The 18,813-nt window shown below is 33.8% G+C and overlaps 2 protein-coding genes across 2 annotated transcripts in view; both read left to right on the forward strand.

Annotated features, from left to right (window-relative positions):
* LOC135089652 (N-alpha-acetyltransferase 10-like) overlaps positions 1 to 2,505 on the forward strand; it is a 6,096-nt gene extending 3,591 nt beyond the window's left edge. Inside the window, exons 4-5 of the mRNA XM_063985533.1 lie at positions 957 to 1,097; positions 2,202 to 2,505. Coding sequence (XP_063841603.1) covers positions 957 to 1,097; positions 2,202 to 2,355 — 295 coding nt within the window. The 3' untranslated portion in view covers positions 2,356 to 2,505. The remainder of the gene's footprint in view (positions 1 to 956; positions 1,098 to 2,201) is intronic.
* Positions 2,506 to 7,907: 5,402 nt separating this feature from the next.
* LOC135089663 (structural maintenance of chromosomes protein 3-like) overlaps positions 7,908 to 18,813 on the forward strand; it is a 37,906-nt gene continuing 27,000 nt past the window's right edge. The window contains 8 exon segments of the mRNA XM_063985560.1: positions 7,908 to 8,066; positions 13,445 to 13,520; positions 13,667 to 13,705; positions 15,233 to 15,372; positions 16,095 to 16,247; positions 16,911 to 17,028; positions 17,451 to 17,632; positions 18,068 to 18,193. Coding sequence (XP_063841630.1) covers positions 8,052 to 8,066; positions 13,445 to 13,520; positions 13,667 to 13,705; positions 15,233 to 15,372; positions 16,095 to 16,247; positions 16,911 to 17,028; positions 17,451 to 17,632; positions 18,068 to 18,193 — 849 coding nt within the window. The 5' untranslated portion in view covers positions 7,908 to 8,051.

Consider the following 18,813-nt stretch of genomic DNA (forward strand, 5'->3'; position numbering starts at 1 on the left):
TTAGTGCAACAACCTTCCACTTCAACTGCCACTGTGAGACTGAGGCAAAGGCAGTGTGTGTGTGGGTGTGGTGTGTACTCACCACCACTGCCACCACCACCCACACACTCCCTCTCTCCGTCTCTCCTTCCCAGTCTCACTCACACCCCTGCTGCCACTGACCGAATGTTCGATAAATGCAAAATTCACTATAATAGGGTTTGATATACTGAGTGTTTACTATTTTTTTATAGTAGGCTTAACATTGAAATTGACTCACATTTTTCTAACTAGCTTTTTATAGTTCTCAGTATTTATTTCTATGGTTAAAGCTATATTTTTTGTTATTCAAGTATATTCTCTCAACTTTTCTTATGTCCACTCAAATATCGAGACCTTCATTTCTACTGTAGTAGAAGCTCTTTCATGTCTAATGCATCCTATCTATTCAGAGTGTGTGTGTGTGTGTGTGTGTGTGGGTCTCAAATTTGTTTACATGATGACATCTTTAGATAGTTTAGTCACATTGAGAGAATGGACAAAGTGACAAGTATTGGAGGATTGTGAAAGTGGAGTGGATGTGAGAGGAAAGCCCCATATTGTCTGCTGAGAGAGAGAGAGAGAGAGAGAGAGAAGGAGGGATGGAAGAAGGATGATAATGAAATGTGCAAGAGGGAATAGTATAGACAGAAACAAAAAAAAAGAATCTCTTGTAGCCATCCTCATAAGAAAATTGTAGGGAACAGTTATTGAAGTAAATTAGATTACCTAGATTTGACACCAGTAAAGCTAGAAGAGTGGCAAGCAGGCAGGATATAAAAGGAAAGGAAGGAAAAAAACAATAAAACTTTATTATATAGATATGTCAGGTGATTTATTTTATATACCTACATACCTTTGCCTTTCATTTTAATTTGTCAAAAAAGCAGTTTGCGTGAATTGATTTTCTTATATTCATTATTAATCCTATATTTCAGACGATTAGGGCTTGCTCAGAAACTCATGGACCAGACGGCAAGAGCAATGGTTGAGTGCTTCAATGCCAAATATGTTTCTCTTCATGTCAGAAAATCCAACCGAGCAGCTCTGAACCTATACACCAATACTCTCAAATTTACGTAAGTTAATTTATTTGAGTGTATTACTGTGGAGTGCTGTGTATGCTTCCTGTGCCCTCTCAATAGATGAAACTCTTAGGGAAAGAAAAGTTGCATCAATTACATCTTGGAGTAGGGATGTTGTGGGATGAATGGTGAGAGATCCATCCTCTCTCCCACATCAAACCTGATTATCAGGCTGATTTCTACCAGATCCCCAAGAGCATCTTTTTGAGGTCCTCAAGGTCATATCATTATTGATGTATTCACAACTGCTCTTCATTCATCTCTGTCATGTGCAGCCACTACTTCTCTGCCCTACAGACATACCTTTTTGCATCTTACACTCCCTTCACAATGTTCACCTATCCCATTTATGGTTTTTTAAAACTTATTGCCACATCAGATCCAGTTAATTTCTTCACCAATTACTCTTCTTCCATTTTTCCTACTCTGATTTGCTTGATCATCTACTGGTAACTCTTCTAACAATAGTTTTCTTCTGCACTTCCTCACTCACTCAATCCATACATATTACTCTGGACATTCCTTAGACACATCATCTCCATCACATTCATTCTTCTCCTCTCTCCTATTTCGTGTTTGAGCCCCATACTGCGCCTCTCTGCTTTTAGTCCAAATGATCAACTCTCTCTTTCCACATCTTTCATACTTTACCTCTTCAGCTATTCCTGCATCTCTTTATCATTTTGCTACCCTAAATACTCAAAAATGAATTGTACCCATTTTTACATCACTATCCTTTTCAATATTCAGTAGTCTAGATATCACTGTCCATCTCTTCCCTGCAACATCTCTTTATTCATTTATTCATATTTTATTTTTATTTTATTTTATTTTATTTTATTTTATTTTATTTATTTATTTATGTATTCTCTCTCTCTCTCTCTCTCTCTCTCTCTCTCTCTCTCTCTCTCTCTCTCTCTCTCTCTCTCTCTCTCTCTCTCTCTCTCTCTCTCTCTCTCTCTCTCTCTCTCTCTCTCTCTCTCTCTCTCTCTATTTCATTAAATTGTAGAAAATTATATGTGACTAACATTTTTTGTTGATTTTAGAAAAAGTACCTTCATTAAAAAATTCCAAACCTAACTGTTACTTTCCTTTCAGAATTTCGGAAATTGAACCAAAGTACTATGCTGATGGAGAGGATGCATTTGCCATGAAGAGGGATCTTTGTTCATTTGCTTTGCAGAATGATGTCAGTCCAGCAGATTCAGGAACCTTCTTTGATAATAAAAAAAATGAAGAGAAGGATAAATGAAAGTATATATGTATTTTTTTCTCAACTTCAGATACATATGAAATGTGTTTTAGATTGAATTTGTGAGTTTGCTCTGTGCATATTACACTATATTTTGTTTTTTCTTGAATCCTTTGTTGAATAATTAAAGGTTGAGAACTGATTCTAAAACTGTCTTTCAGTATCATATCAATTGTAAGTCATCATATACTGGATTTTTTTTTTCTTTTTTTTTTTTTCATAATCCTGTAACAAAAGACATCTGTTTTCTCCCTTTTGTGGGAGCTGTCATTTGATGACTATGCCTTCTGCATAAGCACATAAAGCATGCTCTTTACCTGTTCCTGATTCCCTGTTCCATTTCCACCTCTCATTCGTCTTAATCTCATCCCTTCCTCCTTGTCCCTGTCATACCTTACATGGCTTCATTCATGCCCTCGTCAACATCCCATGGCTTGTTACCCATGTGTGTGTGTGTGCAAATTTTACATGACTGTAGCATTACTCGTATATTCAATCATTACGTACTTTCACATCATAACCATTTTATTTAATATCCTTATTCTCCTGTATAGAGTTGGATAGCTTATGTCTCATAAATTTATGTTTACAGCAAAAGATTTCCTATCATGGATGACTTCTGATAGGGAGTAGGTTCAAAATACTTGCACATACACAAGAATAAAATATTGCTTTTCTGTATATTTGTATGATTTTCTCTCTCTCTCTCTCTCTCTCTCTCTCTCTCTCTCTCTCTCTCTCTCTCTCTCTCTCTCTCTCTCTCTCTCTCTCTCTCTCTCTCTCTCTCTCTCTCTCAACAGAGAAAGAAAATTACAGGGAACATACTATTTTACTGAACAGCAATGTTTTTTTTTTTTTTTTTTTTTTTACCTTTTCAATAAATTAATCAATTGTGTTTGTGTGTGTGTGTTTGATGACATGATGTGAGATCAGTCACTCATCATTCACATACACATGTGAAGGGAGCCACAGAGTCATGAGGAAATGGAGGAGAGTGTAAGAGATATGTAGAATGGGTATTTGGAGACAAAAGGTAACAGATGAGAGTGGAGAGAGAATTTAGGAAGAGGGAGGATCCACCTAATGATGGATCCATTAAAGATTATAATAATTTCACTGCATTAGTTACAGAGGTAAAAAAAAAATCCTTAAGGTGTTGTCAGCAGGCAACTGTATAAGTACTAAACATGAAAGTTTGCAATTCAGACAAAAAGTTAACTTTTCTTGTGAAATTAAATCCATCACATATTTCTAAAGGTAAGTTTAGTGTTTACGTTGTTCAGCCCTTGTCATGTGATCAAAGTTTGTATTCATAATTATATGCATCTCACCTGTGAGTCTATTTTTGGGGGCTTTTCTGTAAACTTCATCCCATGCCTTCTTTAATCTATAATCTACTCTAACCTGTCTTATTACTACAAAGCATCATACTCCACATGAAACATTCTTGTGTAATTTGTTTATCATGCATTGGGGAATAGCTCTTATTAATTATTAAAAGAAAAAATTACTGAACTATCACTAAAAGCAAACTTTTGTTCCATCCTTTGTGCTTGATCTGCATGAGAATATCCTAATATCAGTGCTTTCCATTTTTGGTTACACTGTGAGTGCCTTACAGTCACAATTTTTGTGAGCATGGCTACCTCTTAAATCTTTATGACTGAAGAGGTGTAGAACTGATGATGAAACATCCAGTTTTCCATTCACTCAGTGTTTACACTTCACTGGAACTCCACCTTCTCATAGTAAAGAGGTTCACATATTCCATTGATCTGGGTAACTAAATAAGACAGGTGCAATCATATTAGCCAAGTACACTGGAAAGAATGCATTAACTCACCAAGATTCTCAGAGCCACATTTACAAAGTACATATTGCCAAAATGCTTCCTGACCGCCATGACCCTCAAAGTCAACCAAGTGTAGGAAGTTGGGGAAAGCCTATTTCCTTGAGAGGACTTTGAGACTGATAATGAAAAGAATCATATGAATATTTATAATTACCTATCAGATTTCATCAGCAATGCTTTAAACTATAATCATGTTGGAGTGATGGACACTAATATTTGGAAGGCAATGATAATCTGCAACATACATGACTTATTTATTTTTCATTCCTATAGTAATATATGTAATTGAGAGGAAAGCTATATGCATATAATCAAGAATAATATAATGAAGAATATCATCATTTAGTTACATACAGCAGCATTTTTTACATAATTTGCTTTATCAGTATTTATAGTTAATCTCAACACTGGAGGAAACAAATTTACTCATCACTTCTTGTCTTTTGGATCAACATCCACTTTGTGGTTTCCTTTTAACCTTCCTGTGACTAAATTAGTATGTGTAGCATCCATGGAGAGAACATCCCAAAAAGTCACATTGCATTATTGAGTAGAAAAGTTGATGCATATGTGTATGTTTCATATAGCAGAATCATTGAGAAAATTATCTCTGTGTGTGAATGCATAACAGTTGTAGTCCCAGTAAATATACTATAATAAATAAGCTTGTGAAAACTTGAACTGTGCAACATCATACATGCTCATCTCACATATTCCTTTCAGTATTCTGTCACTCTTCTTCCTTAATGGAAATGTTGAGAATGGATTATTTAAATTTTTACATACTGCATGAAGAAGTATAAAGCATGATTCTTTCTCAGAATAAGTAGTACTTCATGATTACATCTTGTTTATAAAAATATTTTGTATATGCACATACTTGTAGAATTCAGAATTATGCAGTGGTTTTTGTATACTTGAAGCAAGCATTAACTTCCTCTTCAAAGTTAATGATTTATAATACATAAGATTTATTAGTCCCATGTCCTTCATTCCATATATATATATATATATATATATATATATATATATATATATATATATATATATATATATATATATATATATATATATATATATATATATATATATATATATATATATATATATTCTCAGCTTATCATAAAAGGCTGCTAAAATGGACAGAATATGGATGTGGATATCCTCCATATCTATACCTCTACAAGTAGACATGGCATGACATCTTATCTCAGCTACCCACCTTTAAAAGGTAATTCAACTATGTGAATAAAGATAATAACAACATTTCCTAGACTGAGATATAATTCTTCACTATTGCCATATGTGCTAGTGTGTTAAGTCATACATATATGTATTTTCATACATTTTACAAGACTTCAAGACCTCAACTCTGCTGCATAGTCAATATTGAGTCTGATGAGATAACTTCTTGTAGTTTATTGAATTTCATTCTCGTAATAATTAGCATCATCTTTTACCATTACTGATAATTTCCCTGTATGTCTGGAATATTGAGAATTATATAATATACTTGTAAAGACTGTTGAACTTTAAATTAGCTGTAGCCTCCTAAGTACCTAGCTCCTTTAAGAGGATAAGGATAGTGGATTGGTTGCAATAAATCAAGATCCATTTCAGCCATAGTGACTAGTATGGCTTGAATGGTAACTTATTTTTGCAGAATTAAATCAAGTTTAATATGCCCTATTTTAAAACCAAATTGTCTTTTTTTATTTACTTATTTATTTATTTTTTTTTTTATTATTTACACACATTAGTCTCTAATAATGCATTCTATTGATCTATTGCTTTATTTAAAGAACTATTGTTATGTCCTCTTAATATTGGGTTGATTCCTGTTTGACAAGTTTTTTTTTTTTATCTTTTCTCCACAGTGAGCAACTCAATCATTTATCTCTCAGCTTAGACCTGAGGTACCCATCTTATTGCTCTCTCTCTCTCTCTCTCTCTCTCTCTCTCTCTCTCTGTGTGTGTGTGTGTGTGTGTGTGTGTGTGTGTGTATTTACCTAGTTGTATTTACGTAGTTGTAACATATGGGAGAGGAGCTAAGCTCGTACTGTCCCGTCTCCATAACTGTTTTTATCCAACTTTTCCTTAAAGTCATGAATATTTGTAGCACACACCACATCCCCTTCCAGTCCATTCCATGCCTCTATGCTTCTATGAAGGAAGCTAAACTTCTTTATGTCCCTGTTGCAGGTGGTTACTTTTAGTTCTCTTCTATGTGTGTGTGTGTGTGTGTGTGTGTGTGTGTGTGTGTGTGTGTATTCCACACCACAGAGATTTGACCCCAAGCTGCAATTTGTCATGGTTAACCTTGATCCAGTTTACCTCAATATCTGATATTACATTGTACTTCTAGATGGATGTAAATCAACATAGCAACCATTTGTTTTATTGAAAATATGGTGATATTGCAGCATAGATTTTATGGTTTTGGAGATAGTACATTCTTAAAATGCTCACCAGACAAAGCTTTTCAAGTGTTAACAACAGAACTATCTTACTGAAGAAATATGAAAAGGCAAGGGGGCATCTGAAGTGAGCAGAGGTAGATGAGTTGGTTTGTGTAAGAAAGAAATATTACTTGAATATACGGTATCACTTTGGCAGCCAAACAATAGGGCATAGGAATAAAACATGTCTGTTGCCAGCTACCGGTAGATAAGAGGTCCAACAATAATACGCGGAAAATTCCCTGCCTAATGAAACTCCTTGTGCATATTTAATGAAGCTTCCAAAACATTTCGAAATATAATTTTGTTGGATTATTATTATTTTTTTTTTTTTCGTTTCTCAAAAAAAAAAATCTATATGAGCCCATCTGAGTAGGATATTGGTGTATATATATATATATATATATATATATATATATATATATATATATATATATATATATATATATATATATATATATATATATATATATATATAATTTTAAGTTTGTTGCATATGAAGAATCGCCCTATTTAAATGCTCGATATGGGTACTCTGGGGCATTAATTAATGACTTACGAAGACATGGATGCCACGAGGAAGCTCCTTAAGATAGGTTCTATGCATAAATAGTATTTTTTCCCATCTGAATATTTTGTTTATTCCAGGACTGTTCTGTATTCTATGTATTGATTCAGAGGTGACGAGAAGTTTCACGCTGATCAACGGACAAATAAAGCTTACGAAGACAGCCAGGGTAGGATCTAAGGGTTCAGAGCAAGGAATATAGAGAAGCAAGAAGGGGAAGAAAGGGTTTCCCGCTTTCCTTTGTTATCCTCTGATTCCTTAAACAGGATGATATTAGGAGACGATTGTAATTTGCTAATTAAATATGAGAATAGATAGGTATATTTCGTGGATCAAATTAATGATACTGTTTGAGATGTATTTTCGCTAATTTTGGCGTTTTTATAAATTACTACAACTTGTTGACCTAATATGATAACGGGACCTATTCCATGCTACATGAGTTTCGGGATACCATCTTCATTCAAAATCAAACCAAGAAATCAATAAACAACAAAGGCACAGAAGCAAATGCTATTGATTCATAAGTACTGCAGAATTGTCATGGTAAAGAAAATAAGGTACTCGATAGCCTTAAGAGACAATCAACAAAAAAATGCGATCCTTTTAGTGCCCAGTCTACGATGCTTATTTGTTTTATACTCTTACTGCGCTTCAATCACAACGGGAACTTTGCCGCTTATATTACCTTACCGCCATTTTCGCTCCCTGGGACGCTTTTCCCGGTGGCTGTAGAAATGCTTGCTGATACGTAGCGGTATTAATAGTATGTCATTCATGTGTGAAATTATGGTGCCTAAGAAGGAGGAGACTCACCATGTATATTAGACAAGTAAGTACATACAGTGCATTGTTGAACATAGCAATGGTAAAGTGAGGAGGCTCTGGCCAGGGCACAGCGGGTGTGAGCCATTGGCGCCATCCGAGGCTCGGGCTTGCCACCCACTAGAGCTTGACACCAGGTGGTGGTGATGGTACAACTGATCTGGGAACTGCAATGTGAACTCTTGGTCACGATTGCTCGAAAGAAAGTCATCATAATTCATTTATAACCGTCCACACTTAAGATCGTTTTCAAATCTGCCAGGTGATGTTGGTAACTCATTATCCCCAAATGATAATGAAATGTTCAGAATTTCTGCTTCGGTAAGGTTTCAGAACTTTGTAGTGTACTCGATTAAAATTACGATTTTCCTGTAGTTTTTTTTATGAGTGTCGAATGAAAGTGACATTGGTTTTTGACACGTACAATATTCTTAACTCGCAAGCTTGGGGACCTGTAGAAAGGATAATTTTGTTTTGGTTGAGGAAACGAAATACACATAATTTCATGTTGTCACATAATCTCATGAATGCCACACAACAAAAACACAGCTTCCGCATAACTGTCTCCTAATTGTGGGGTAAGGTCAGAAGCGGATCTAGTCTACTAGGTTGACTGGTGTCACCTGGCAGCCACAGTATAAAATTGTAAAACACTTCCTTAGGGTTAAATGTATACTAAAGATATAGTATGTATGTTAGTATTTAAGTATGCAACGTGGATTTTCAGCTGTAAGGATGCAAGATTAATAAACAGAAGATTATTATTATCATTAAATGCCACACAATTCTTAACTACCACATAAGTCTCCAAACTGCCATTTAACAGTCTTGATTGCTCTATAGTCTAACTGCTGCATTACGGGATAAAGATTAAATCTTTGGCCTTTTCAAGTTGGGCAATGGAAATATTTTTTTCTCATAGATTTTGTTGTGTTTTAAATTAACTTGCTAATAATTTCCTTTGGTAATTTGCAATGAAAATGATGAACATTAATCCAAAACATCCTGATATTGACCAGAAAAAAAATCATCCTCACAACATCACTGTTACCCACATTCCCTCTGGGAAATTAATGATTTGTTAAAAGAATGAGTAATAATTAATGCAAAACACATTTAAATAAGCTATGCCAAAAGAAAAAATAAATATGTACATTCGTTATCAGTCAAAATCAACCAGGAAAAAAAAAAAATCAACCTCACTAAGACAATAGTGATGCTGTTCACTATGCACTTTGAACACTTGCTACAGAATGTTTCACTGGTCTTGTGCCATGGGACTGTTAGGTGTTAAACCAAATTTATCCAAACCTAGCCTAACCTAACTGGTGAAATTTCACTCACCAATATCTCTTCTACACAAAATTTTTGGTGGGCATTATTTTAGGAGAGGACCATAACACTCAACACATTTGAGTGTTGTTTCTTTATTACCTTAGTGGTTACTGAGAAACTTACTTTATTGAAATTTTCATTGCAAATTGATAGTTTCCGTGATATAGTGAATTTTTGTTAGGTGATGCGCATAGGTCAGGTTAGGTCATGTTAGGGTAGGTTAGGTCAGGTTACATTCAATCAAGTTAGGTCAAGTCAAGTTAGGGTAGGTTTGCCTTCTTTTAAGTGACTATCTCCATTCAAGTACCCATTTTTGTTCCCCCACCCATAAAGCCCACTTTCTGACAAGTCCCCAAGATCGTAGGAGGATGAAGGAAGAGGCAAAATGAAATATTTCAAACATGTTTTATGCAAAAAAAAAAATATATATATATAATAATAATAATAATAATAATAATAATAATAAATAAGTAAAAAAAAAAAATAAAAAATAAATATATATATATATATATATATATATATATATATATATATATATATATATATATATATATATATATATATATATATATATATAAACAAATATCATAATTTTGCACTCAAAATGGAGTTTGTCCCTATTGTAAAAATGTATCTTTTTTTTTTTTTTTTTTTTTTTTTTAGCTTATTTTGAATTAAAGCTAAATCTGCTTGCTGTTTTTTCCTTTATCCCCTCTGACTTCCCCATCTCCTTAGAAATTAATGATTTGTGATAAAAGTAAAAAGTAAATCAACATAAAACAGACCAAAATATGAGGAAAAATTGTTTCGTCCTTAAGTAAATAACACAGCAGTAACACTCGCAGTGTTCCTCTTAGAGGACTGGCTACTGGTTGCCACGTAATCTAACCTAACTAACCTAACTTGTCCAGATTAATCTGACCTAACCAAACTAACCTAACTTAACCAAATTAACCTATCCTAACAAAATAAACCTAACATACTAATCTAACTTAACAAAACTAACTAACCCTGATGTTATGTAACTAGACTAGTCTAACCTAACCACACTTACCTAGCCTAACCTAACCTATATCACACGTGTAGGTGCTGTCATGAGAGCAAGCAAGCAAGCTTGCTTCCCCCAAAAAACAGGTAAATGCTTAAAAATTATCATCATAAATAACGTGGTGGGTTTATATAGGGTTCAAATTACTCAGAATGAGAAGCTCTATTTGATGAGGAAGGTAAGAAGAGCCATTTTGAGATTGGTGAAAGACAAATAATATCACCTAGCCTGACATAACAAAACCTAACAACTAACCTAATTTAGTCATGGCTACTTTGTAAAAAGAAACTTACTGTCCTGACTGACATTTCATTTACTCTCACTTTTCCTTTCTGGCCTTTTTTCATGAGCTACAGTCACAATGGCACCACACACTTGCAGCAGAACACTGCTTCTGTAAAGAAAAGTCAGGGAACCTTGAATTGTAAAATTGGGCAATACTTGCACGATGAGAAGTGCAATGGACCCCTGCTCATTGCAGGTTAGATCAATGCAACCCTTGTTTTTATGTAGTTATTGGCTTTGGATTTATTTATTTATTTATTTATTTAGTGTTGAGCACCAATCACACTCCATACAGTTGCAATACTTGTTGCAATCTTCATAGAGAGAGAGAGAGAGAGAGAGAGAGAGAGAGAGAGAGAGAGAGAGAGAGAGAGAGAGAGAGAGAGAGAGAGAGTTTGCATGTTTATGTATGAGTGTGTGTGTGTGCTCAGAGCAGCAGGAGAGTAATGATGGCAGTGGGGTGAGAATAGAGGGTGAGAGATGTGGCAGCAGTGGTTTGGGAGTGAGGTGTATTGGTTTTGGCATTGTGGTGCTGGTGATGGTGTTGATAGAGGAGCCAATTGTTGCCTCAGAAAGGGTGCCAGGACAGAAGGCAAGTAGTCAACTGATTGGGGTGAAGTGAGGCCAAGATATTGCATCATTGTCATTGTCATTATTGTTATCACCTACCTGATCATCATCATCATTGCCATTGCTATCCTCTTGATCATTATCACCATCATCATTGTTATTCTCCTTATCATCATCACCATTGCTGTCATTGCCATCATCATCCTCCATCATCATTTATCATTATCATCATCTTCATTTTAGTGTTGAAGTAAGGATACCTTAGAATGTGAAAAACATCGTAAAGAAAAATAAATTAAAAGATAATGTTTTGAATTGATAAGTAAAGAAATTCTAGAAGATAAAGAAAAAATTGTGTTGCAGTGTAAGATGAATGAAGCAAGTGAAGAAACAAGGACACTGTAAGAAAAAATTATATGAATGTACTGAGTAAAATACTGATGAAGATGATGAGTAAAGCTGATCATCTGTGTGTGTAGCCATAATATGACTAATAAATGATTGGTAGCAATGAATGTAATGGCCAAAAGAGTGGTGGTAGTGGTAGGGAGAAGTGTGTGTGAGAGAGCACCTTGAAGCATCACTGTAACTCTGGGTGGTGAGTGTGCGACAGGGACAGGAGTTTGTAATGTGTACTGTATAGTAGTAAAGTATAACACAGTATTGTGTTATATACAGTGTTGCGCAGCACAACATGCACACGCAAACACACACACACACACACACACACACACACACACACACACACACACACACACACACACACACACACACACACACACACACACACACAGCATTACTCAGTAGACAGTTAAGAATTTAATGTCAAGCAGAGTGGTGCAGCACTCTGGGCAGTAGTCTGGGTGAAGGATAAGATCTTAAAAATTGCTAGTGGCGTTATGATAAATTTCCTTTTCATGTGTATGGGATAGAAAATACACAGAATGAAAGGATTTATCCAATGAGATGGGTAAGAATTGCTGATGTTTCATGAGCAAGAAATTTGATGTATACCTGTTACAGTGGAGGACTGCATTTCAAAAAGTAAATTAACTGAAAGCTTAAAACTCTAAACTAGGGGACTGTTCTTAGGACACTTCCGTAGAAAAAAAAGAAAAAGAAAAAAAAATACGAACAACAATGACTTACCTCATGGTAGATGTGAGAAAGTGGCAAGACAAACATCAGAAATTAGTGTAGCACTTTGAAAAGATCATTGTTTAACATGCACAGGATAATCAGACTAATTTATATATCACAATATATGTCAAATAATGTATATTCAAAATGTCTAATAAAATCAGAAGTGATTGGATTATCTGTCTAATGACATCCAGATCTGAAGCAGTTATAGGGTTGCTCTTGGATTGTGCTTCAGTTATGATATACTTTGTGTTATAGGGGTCATTAAATAGGTATGAATATCATTTGAAGTGGGATATTCGAGTTTTAAAAGATAAAAATCTAAACACAAGTTATCATCCATTCTAATCAGTAAATAGGGTAAAGTTGTCATAGTTACATATAGTATGACAGCAGGTAATGTTGACAGTAATTGTTGATATTTAATGTTAAATTGCATTAGTGTTTTGTGCACTGCCAACTTACTCATAGCATCATGTATTTTTATTTATTTATTTATTTATTTATTTATTTATTTATTTATTATTATTATTATTATTATTATTATTATTATTATTATTATTATTATTATTATTATTTTTATTTTTATTTATTTATTTATTTATTTTATTTATTTATTTATTTATTTATTTATTTATTTATTTATTATTGTTATTTTTTTTAATTTTTAGCTGCTGCAGATAACATGGTAAATCACTAGTAGTGCTGTCAAGGCATGCATATGATATAGCAACTCGGAATTGGAGTAGGAAGTGTGGATTTGCTCTCTCTCTCTCTCTCTCTCTCTCTCTCTCTCTCTCTCTCTCTCTCTCTCTCTCTCTCTCTCTCTCTCTCTCTCTCTCTCTCTCTCTCTCTCACACACACACACACACACACACACACACACACACACACACACACACACACACACACACACACACACACACACACACACACACACACACACAGATATAATTAACAATTAAAGCAAATTTCCAAACTCAAAGAATGTATTTATATTTCAGATTATTATCCAAGGTTTCAAGAGTTACCGTGAACAGACTGTTATAGATCCTTTTGATCCACGTCACAATGTAGTTGGTATGTATCTTCATGTCTTTGTCCTATTTCCCTTGTTAAAATCAGCTTCCTTGGTAGGAATGATATTTGATTTTATAGCATATCTCTGTTGAGTTTTCAAATGCTTTAAGATACATCAGTATCTAATTAACTCATTATTTCAACAGTTGGTCGGAATGGCTCTGGCAAAAGCAACTTCTTCTATGGTAAGATATACTATATATTTTTTTTTGTTTTCCTCCCTGATTATTTGCTACTTGGTTATCATTGCAGTTAGTTTTCATCCAGTGGTAATGTTGACACACAGTGGAACCTTGGTTACCAAACGCCTCCCTTTCGAACAGAATTTTTGAACTTATTATTGCTTTGGTTGTGGTACCATAATTCAGTTCTAGAACAAAGTTACTTGATTCCATGTATTAAAAGATATAGCAAAAGCTGCTGTTTATTACTAATTTATGATTTCTAAAAATATCTACTTTGTTTCTATATATATTTGGAAGAAACAGAGGGCAAGACAGTAATTCAATATTTGAAATAAGGTAAATGGGATCCCCTTGAAAAGCCTTGATATAAACAAACAGTTTTTTGGTGCTCAGGAGTAATTCCAGTTTTTGGTGCTCAGAGTAATCCCAAGCTACCTGTGGCACTCTTGATGACTCCCAATGCCATCACTACTGCACAACTGCAGTAGTTTTTTTTTCAGTAGCTTTTTCCAGCAGCAGGATGTCTAAGTGTTATGATCACCTTCATTTTGGCAGTAAGTAGGTTACTCCTCTCCGTGTCCTGTAAAGCTTCCCTCACTAGATCAGTCTAAACATTATCTGATGAGTTCTGTATCACTATGTTAATTCAATACATCCTTTCTGGGTAAATAATTTGTGAGCTGGAGATGATGTGAAGCAGCCATCTTGGCTGTGGGAGTGTCTGTCATAAGCCGCTAATACAATGTAGCCTGGTGTCTGGGAATGGATTAATCCATTTTACATTGATTCCTAGGGGGAAAATAGTTTTGGTTTTCAAACATTTCTGATTTTTTAATGGTTTTCAGAAATGAATTAAGTATGAAAACCAAGGTTCCACTGTATATTGGAGTAATTGTCATGCTGTCTTATTTATGACTTGAATATCAGTAATCCTGCATAAGAAGATTGATGCAATTTAGGGAATCAATTTTATTGTGGTAAAATTGCAGCAATATGATGCCTAAATAATGATTGTGATGCTAGCATGTTGGTTTGAATCTGTGGGCCTTTCTTATTGTTTAATCCTGGAAATATGGGGTATAGCCTGTTGATCTATTCATCTATGCTTGTGGGTTAACAGATTTGTATTTTCAGAAATTATAAAAATCCTGGTAATAGTCAACCTTATATTTCAAATATAAAAAATGTTTACCTTGTACTTACTAAAGGCAGATGGAGTTTTTATTCTCTGGGGGTGGATAACTGTAGCTTTTGGTTTGTTTGAAATTTTTTTGGTGAGGTGGATAAATATAGCCTTCAATTTGTTCTTGTTGTCTTTTGTTTGTAGGTAAAAATTGTTGGGACAGACTATTTTTTGCCTTATGTTTTGCTGTGGAGTATATAAATCATTCCAGTCGCATGGAAAGTTTGCTATTTATTTTACCTAATTTAAAACAGTCAAGATGGAAGGTCTTGAATTTAATGAAGTAGACTGAAGTACAATTTTCATTGTATTTAAACTTATTTTTTTCCTTTGTTTTATTTCAGCTATTCAGTTTGTTCTTAGTGATGAATTCAACCATCTCAGGGCAGAACAGCGCCAGGCCCTCCTCCACGAGGGTACTGGCCCACGTGTCATATCTGCATTCGTGGAGATAATCTTTGACAATGCAGATGGCAGGATACCGGTATGTTGGATATGGACTTTTTTTTTTTACACCACTATTTCTAGCTCACATGCAATAAAGATCTTATAATAGTGGAATATCTCTCTCTCTCTCTCTCTCTCTCTCTCTCTCTCTCTCTCTCTCTCTCTCTCTCTCTCTCTCTCTCTCTCTCTCTCTCTCTCTCTCTCTCTCTCTCCTACTGCTGCATATATGTGACTTTTAAGTAAAATTAGTACAGGTGCACACAGACACATATTACAGGTAATTGTATAAGTTGGTGTACTTTCTCTGATCATATACTTAGACCAATGTCAGTACACTCATGTCACTTCACTGATGATTAACTTAAAGCTCATAGAATTTCTTGGATATTTGAAATCATATTTTGATTCATACTACATTAGGAGAACTGATCTTCATCATTTTATTCTATTCAGTCCATCTAGATAACTGCTGTTATTATTTGTACTGTTTTATATATATATATATATATATATATATATATATATATATATATATATATATATATATATATATATATAATCGATACTTGTAGATGAATAAAGATAAAATGGTACTTTTCTTGCCTTCATTGATATTACCATCGTTTATAGTGCCACATTTCAAGAATGATTATCAAGTGCTCCTGAGATTTCACTTCCATTATATTTCTAAGAGTATGATGGGATCCAGTTTCTATACAGTATCACTAACTGCATGTATGTATATGGTGTTGCTTACAGATTGACAAAAATGAAGTGTGCCTGCGAAGAGTTATTGGTGCCAAAAAAGACCAGTATTTTCTTAACAGAAAAGCTGTAACAAAATTAGATGTCATGAATTTACTTGAGTCAGCTGGATTCTCCAGATCTAATCCATACTACATTGTAAAACAGGTATGCATTACTTGTGTTATCTGTATGTCTTGAGGAATAACAATTGCAGTATCAGTTAGTGTGTAAATGTTAAGGATTAGGTCCAAATAAAATGGAATGAATTTTGATAAAATACAGCTTTAAGGATATTTTGGTGAGATTTGTTTGTATTATGTGAAGAAAAGACATTTGGAAGACTTATTGATATACTTAGATATTATGTATGACGATGAACAGGAAGAAAATTACCCTTGGGTTTTGTACATGTGTTGTATGATGAGTAGGCTCCTCACTTAAGAGTGTTCTCAATGTAGCATAGTGACTAATAAGTATTATAGTTAATATAATAATTCAAGTATCAGTGATTTTGTAGTTCAAAACCAGTTGTGGTATTACATAAAGTTAACTTCATTATGTTGAGTATGCTGAGATAGCATTAGGAAATATAAAGTAATTGAAACATTAGTAACTTTGTTTATAGATAGTTTAGTACAGGCTAAAGAACTAGGAAATCATGAGGGTTCATGGGGTTTCAAATTATACATGAAAGGGAGTAATATAACATTGGTAGAGGAAGAGGAATAAATAAAATTGCCACAATGAATAAGCACAAGATCATGAAAAAGTAACATTTTGTTTGTTTAGGTCACAGTTTATGGAGGGTTTTTAAATTTCTTTCCACAGGGTAAAATTAATCAGATGGCCACAGCCCCTGATTCACAGAGGCTGAAGTTGTTAAGAGAAGTGGCTGGAACCAGAGTATATGACGAAAGGAGAGAAGAATCCAAAGTAATTCTCAAAGGTGGGTTACTTCTTGTTTTGTTTGTATCCATCATTATCATGTCAAGACTGAGCTTGAAATTAGTTGAAGGTTAAAGATCACCTATTGAAACAATTATATAACTATATCCTTCAAGACAGTATTAATTATAACTGAATTATGTAACTTTATCCTTCAAGATATAGTATTAATTTATTACTATATCCTTCAAGACATAAGATTACTACTTGTAAGTCTCCTTGCTCTCATTATTATATTAAAAGTTATGAATTTGCATCATATTTGAGACTGAAAAAGTATTTTGTGTAAATGTAAAATTTTTCTTTGTCCCTACTTTCTACTTTCTACTCAGGGTTATATACCTTACCTTTTACATATTCAGGATGACTTATAGTTTATTGTTCCCTATACCTGTGCATAATTTTAAGTAATATAATTTACAGAAACACAAAGCAAGAGGGAAAAAATTGAAGAATTCCTTCGGACAATTGAAGATAGATTGAAGACCTTGGAAGAGGAGAAAGAAGAGCTAAAGGAATACCAGAAGTATGACAAAATGCGCAGAGCACTTGAGTACACCATTCATGATCGTGAGCTGAAAGAAACCAGAAAAAAGCTGGATGATGTAAGTCTGAAACTCACGTCTTTTTATATACTTATTGAATGTTTATGTAGAGAAGTTAGGGGGGTGGGGGATGCAGATGGGTGGTAGAAGTTTAGAGTCAGGAAAACATTTTTTTTGTGGGTATATAGGTTCCTTGGAAATAGGTGGCCCTTCTCAATTTTTACAAAATTTAAATGTATCCTGTCACCAAATTATAACTAATGCCATTTCATTTAAAAAAAATTATTGGAGTCTTTTGATTATTGGTTAATGTGAACTACATAGGCTAATTAATACCAAGATATCAGAGAAGTATTAATATTGGTTCATTTGGGTTATTTCATTTATTTGTTTTATTATTATTATTATTATTATTTTTATTTATTTTTATTTTATTTATTTATTTATTTATTTATTTATTTATTTATTTATTTATTTATTTATTTTTTTTTACAGATGGAAAACCAACGCAAGAATTCTGGTGCTGAGCAGGAGCAGTTAAGACAACAACTTCAGAAAGCTCAAGAATCAATCAAAACACAGTCCAAAGAAATGAAAGAAATAAAGTCTAAGTTATCACAAGTAAGTATGGAAGCAACTTTTTTCCTTCAAAAAATTTTAGTATTTTATAATGCATCATTATATTTTTCAAAGGTATTTTAGAAGAATACCATCATTGTATAGGCTTAGTGATGATAAATATGAATCATGCTGTGTATGTAGATGGAAAAAATGTCTTTTAAAATGGCTAATTTAAAGTTGTTCATGAAGAAAACATGATTTAGTGTTATGTTTACATAATTCAAACAGAATAAGAGAAGAGTACAGTAGTAGTTTGAGTTAACTGAGGAGAAAAAAGAGCTTGGCTGATTTAAGAAATTCAGTATTTAGTTGGGGACTTGAAGAATGGGTTATGCATTTGAGTCAACTGAGCCTTAGGTTGGGAACTTTGAGGGGAGTTTAGAGAAGAGAGATCTAACTGTGGAAATAAAGAAAGTGATTGTTTAAAGAACTTTGTACCAAATGCATTGTATGACTGCAAGGAAAGGAAAGAGCTAGAAGAAAAGTAGTAGAGAAGTACTTTGGATGTGAAATTAAATTGTTTTTAAGTAATGAACAAAGAGATCTGGAAAGTGTGTGGAAAAAGGTATAGTTCTCTGGAGTTTGCAGACCAGGAAGTACTGAAGTAGTATGTTCATGAA

Source organism: Scylla paramamosain, chromosome 3 (genome assembly GCF_035594125.1).
Source record: "Scylla paramamosain isolate STU-SP2022 chromosome 3, ASM3559412v1, whole genome shotgun sequence".
NCBI classification, from domain to species: Eukaryota; Metazoa; Arthropoda; class Malacostraca; order Decapoda; family Portunidae; genus Scylla; species Scylla paramamosain.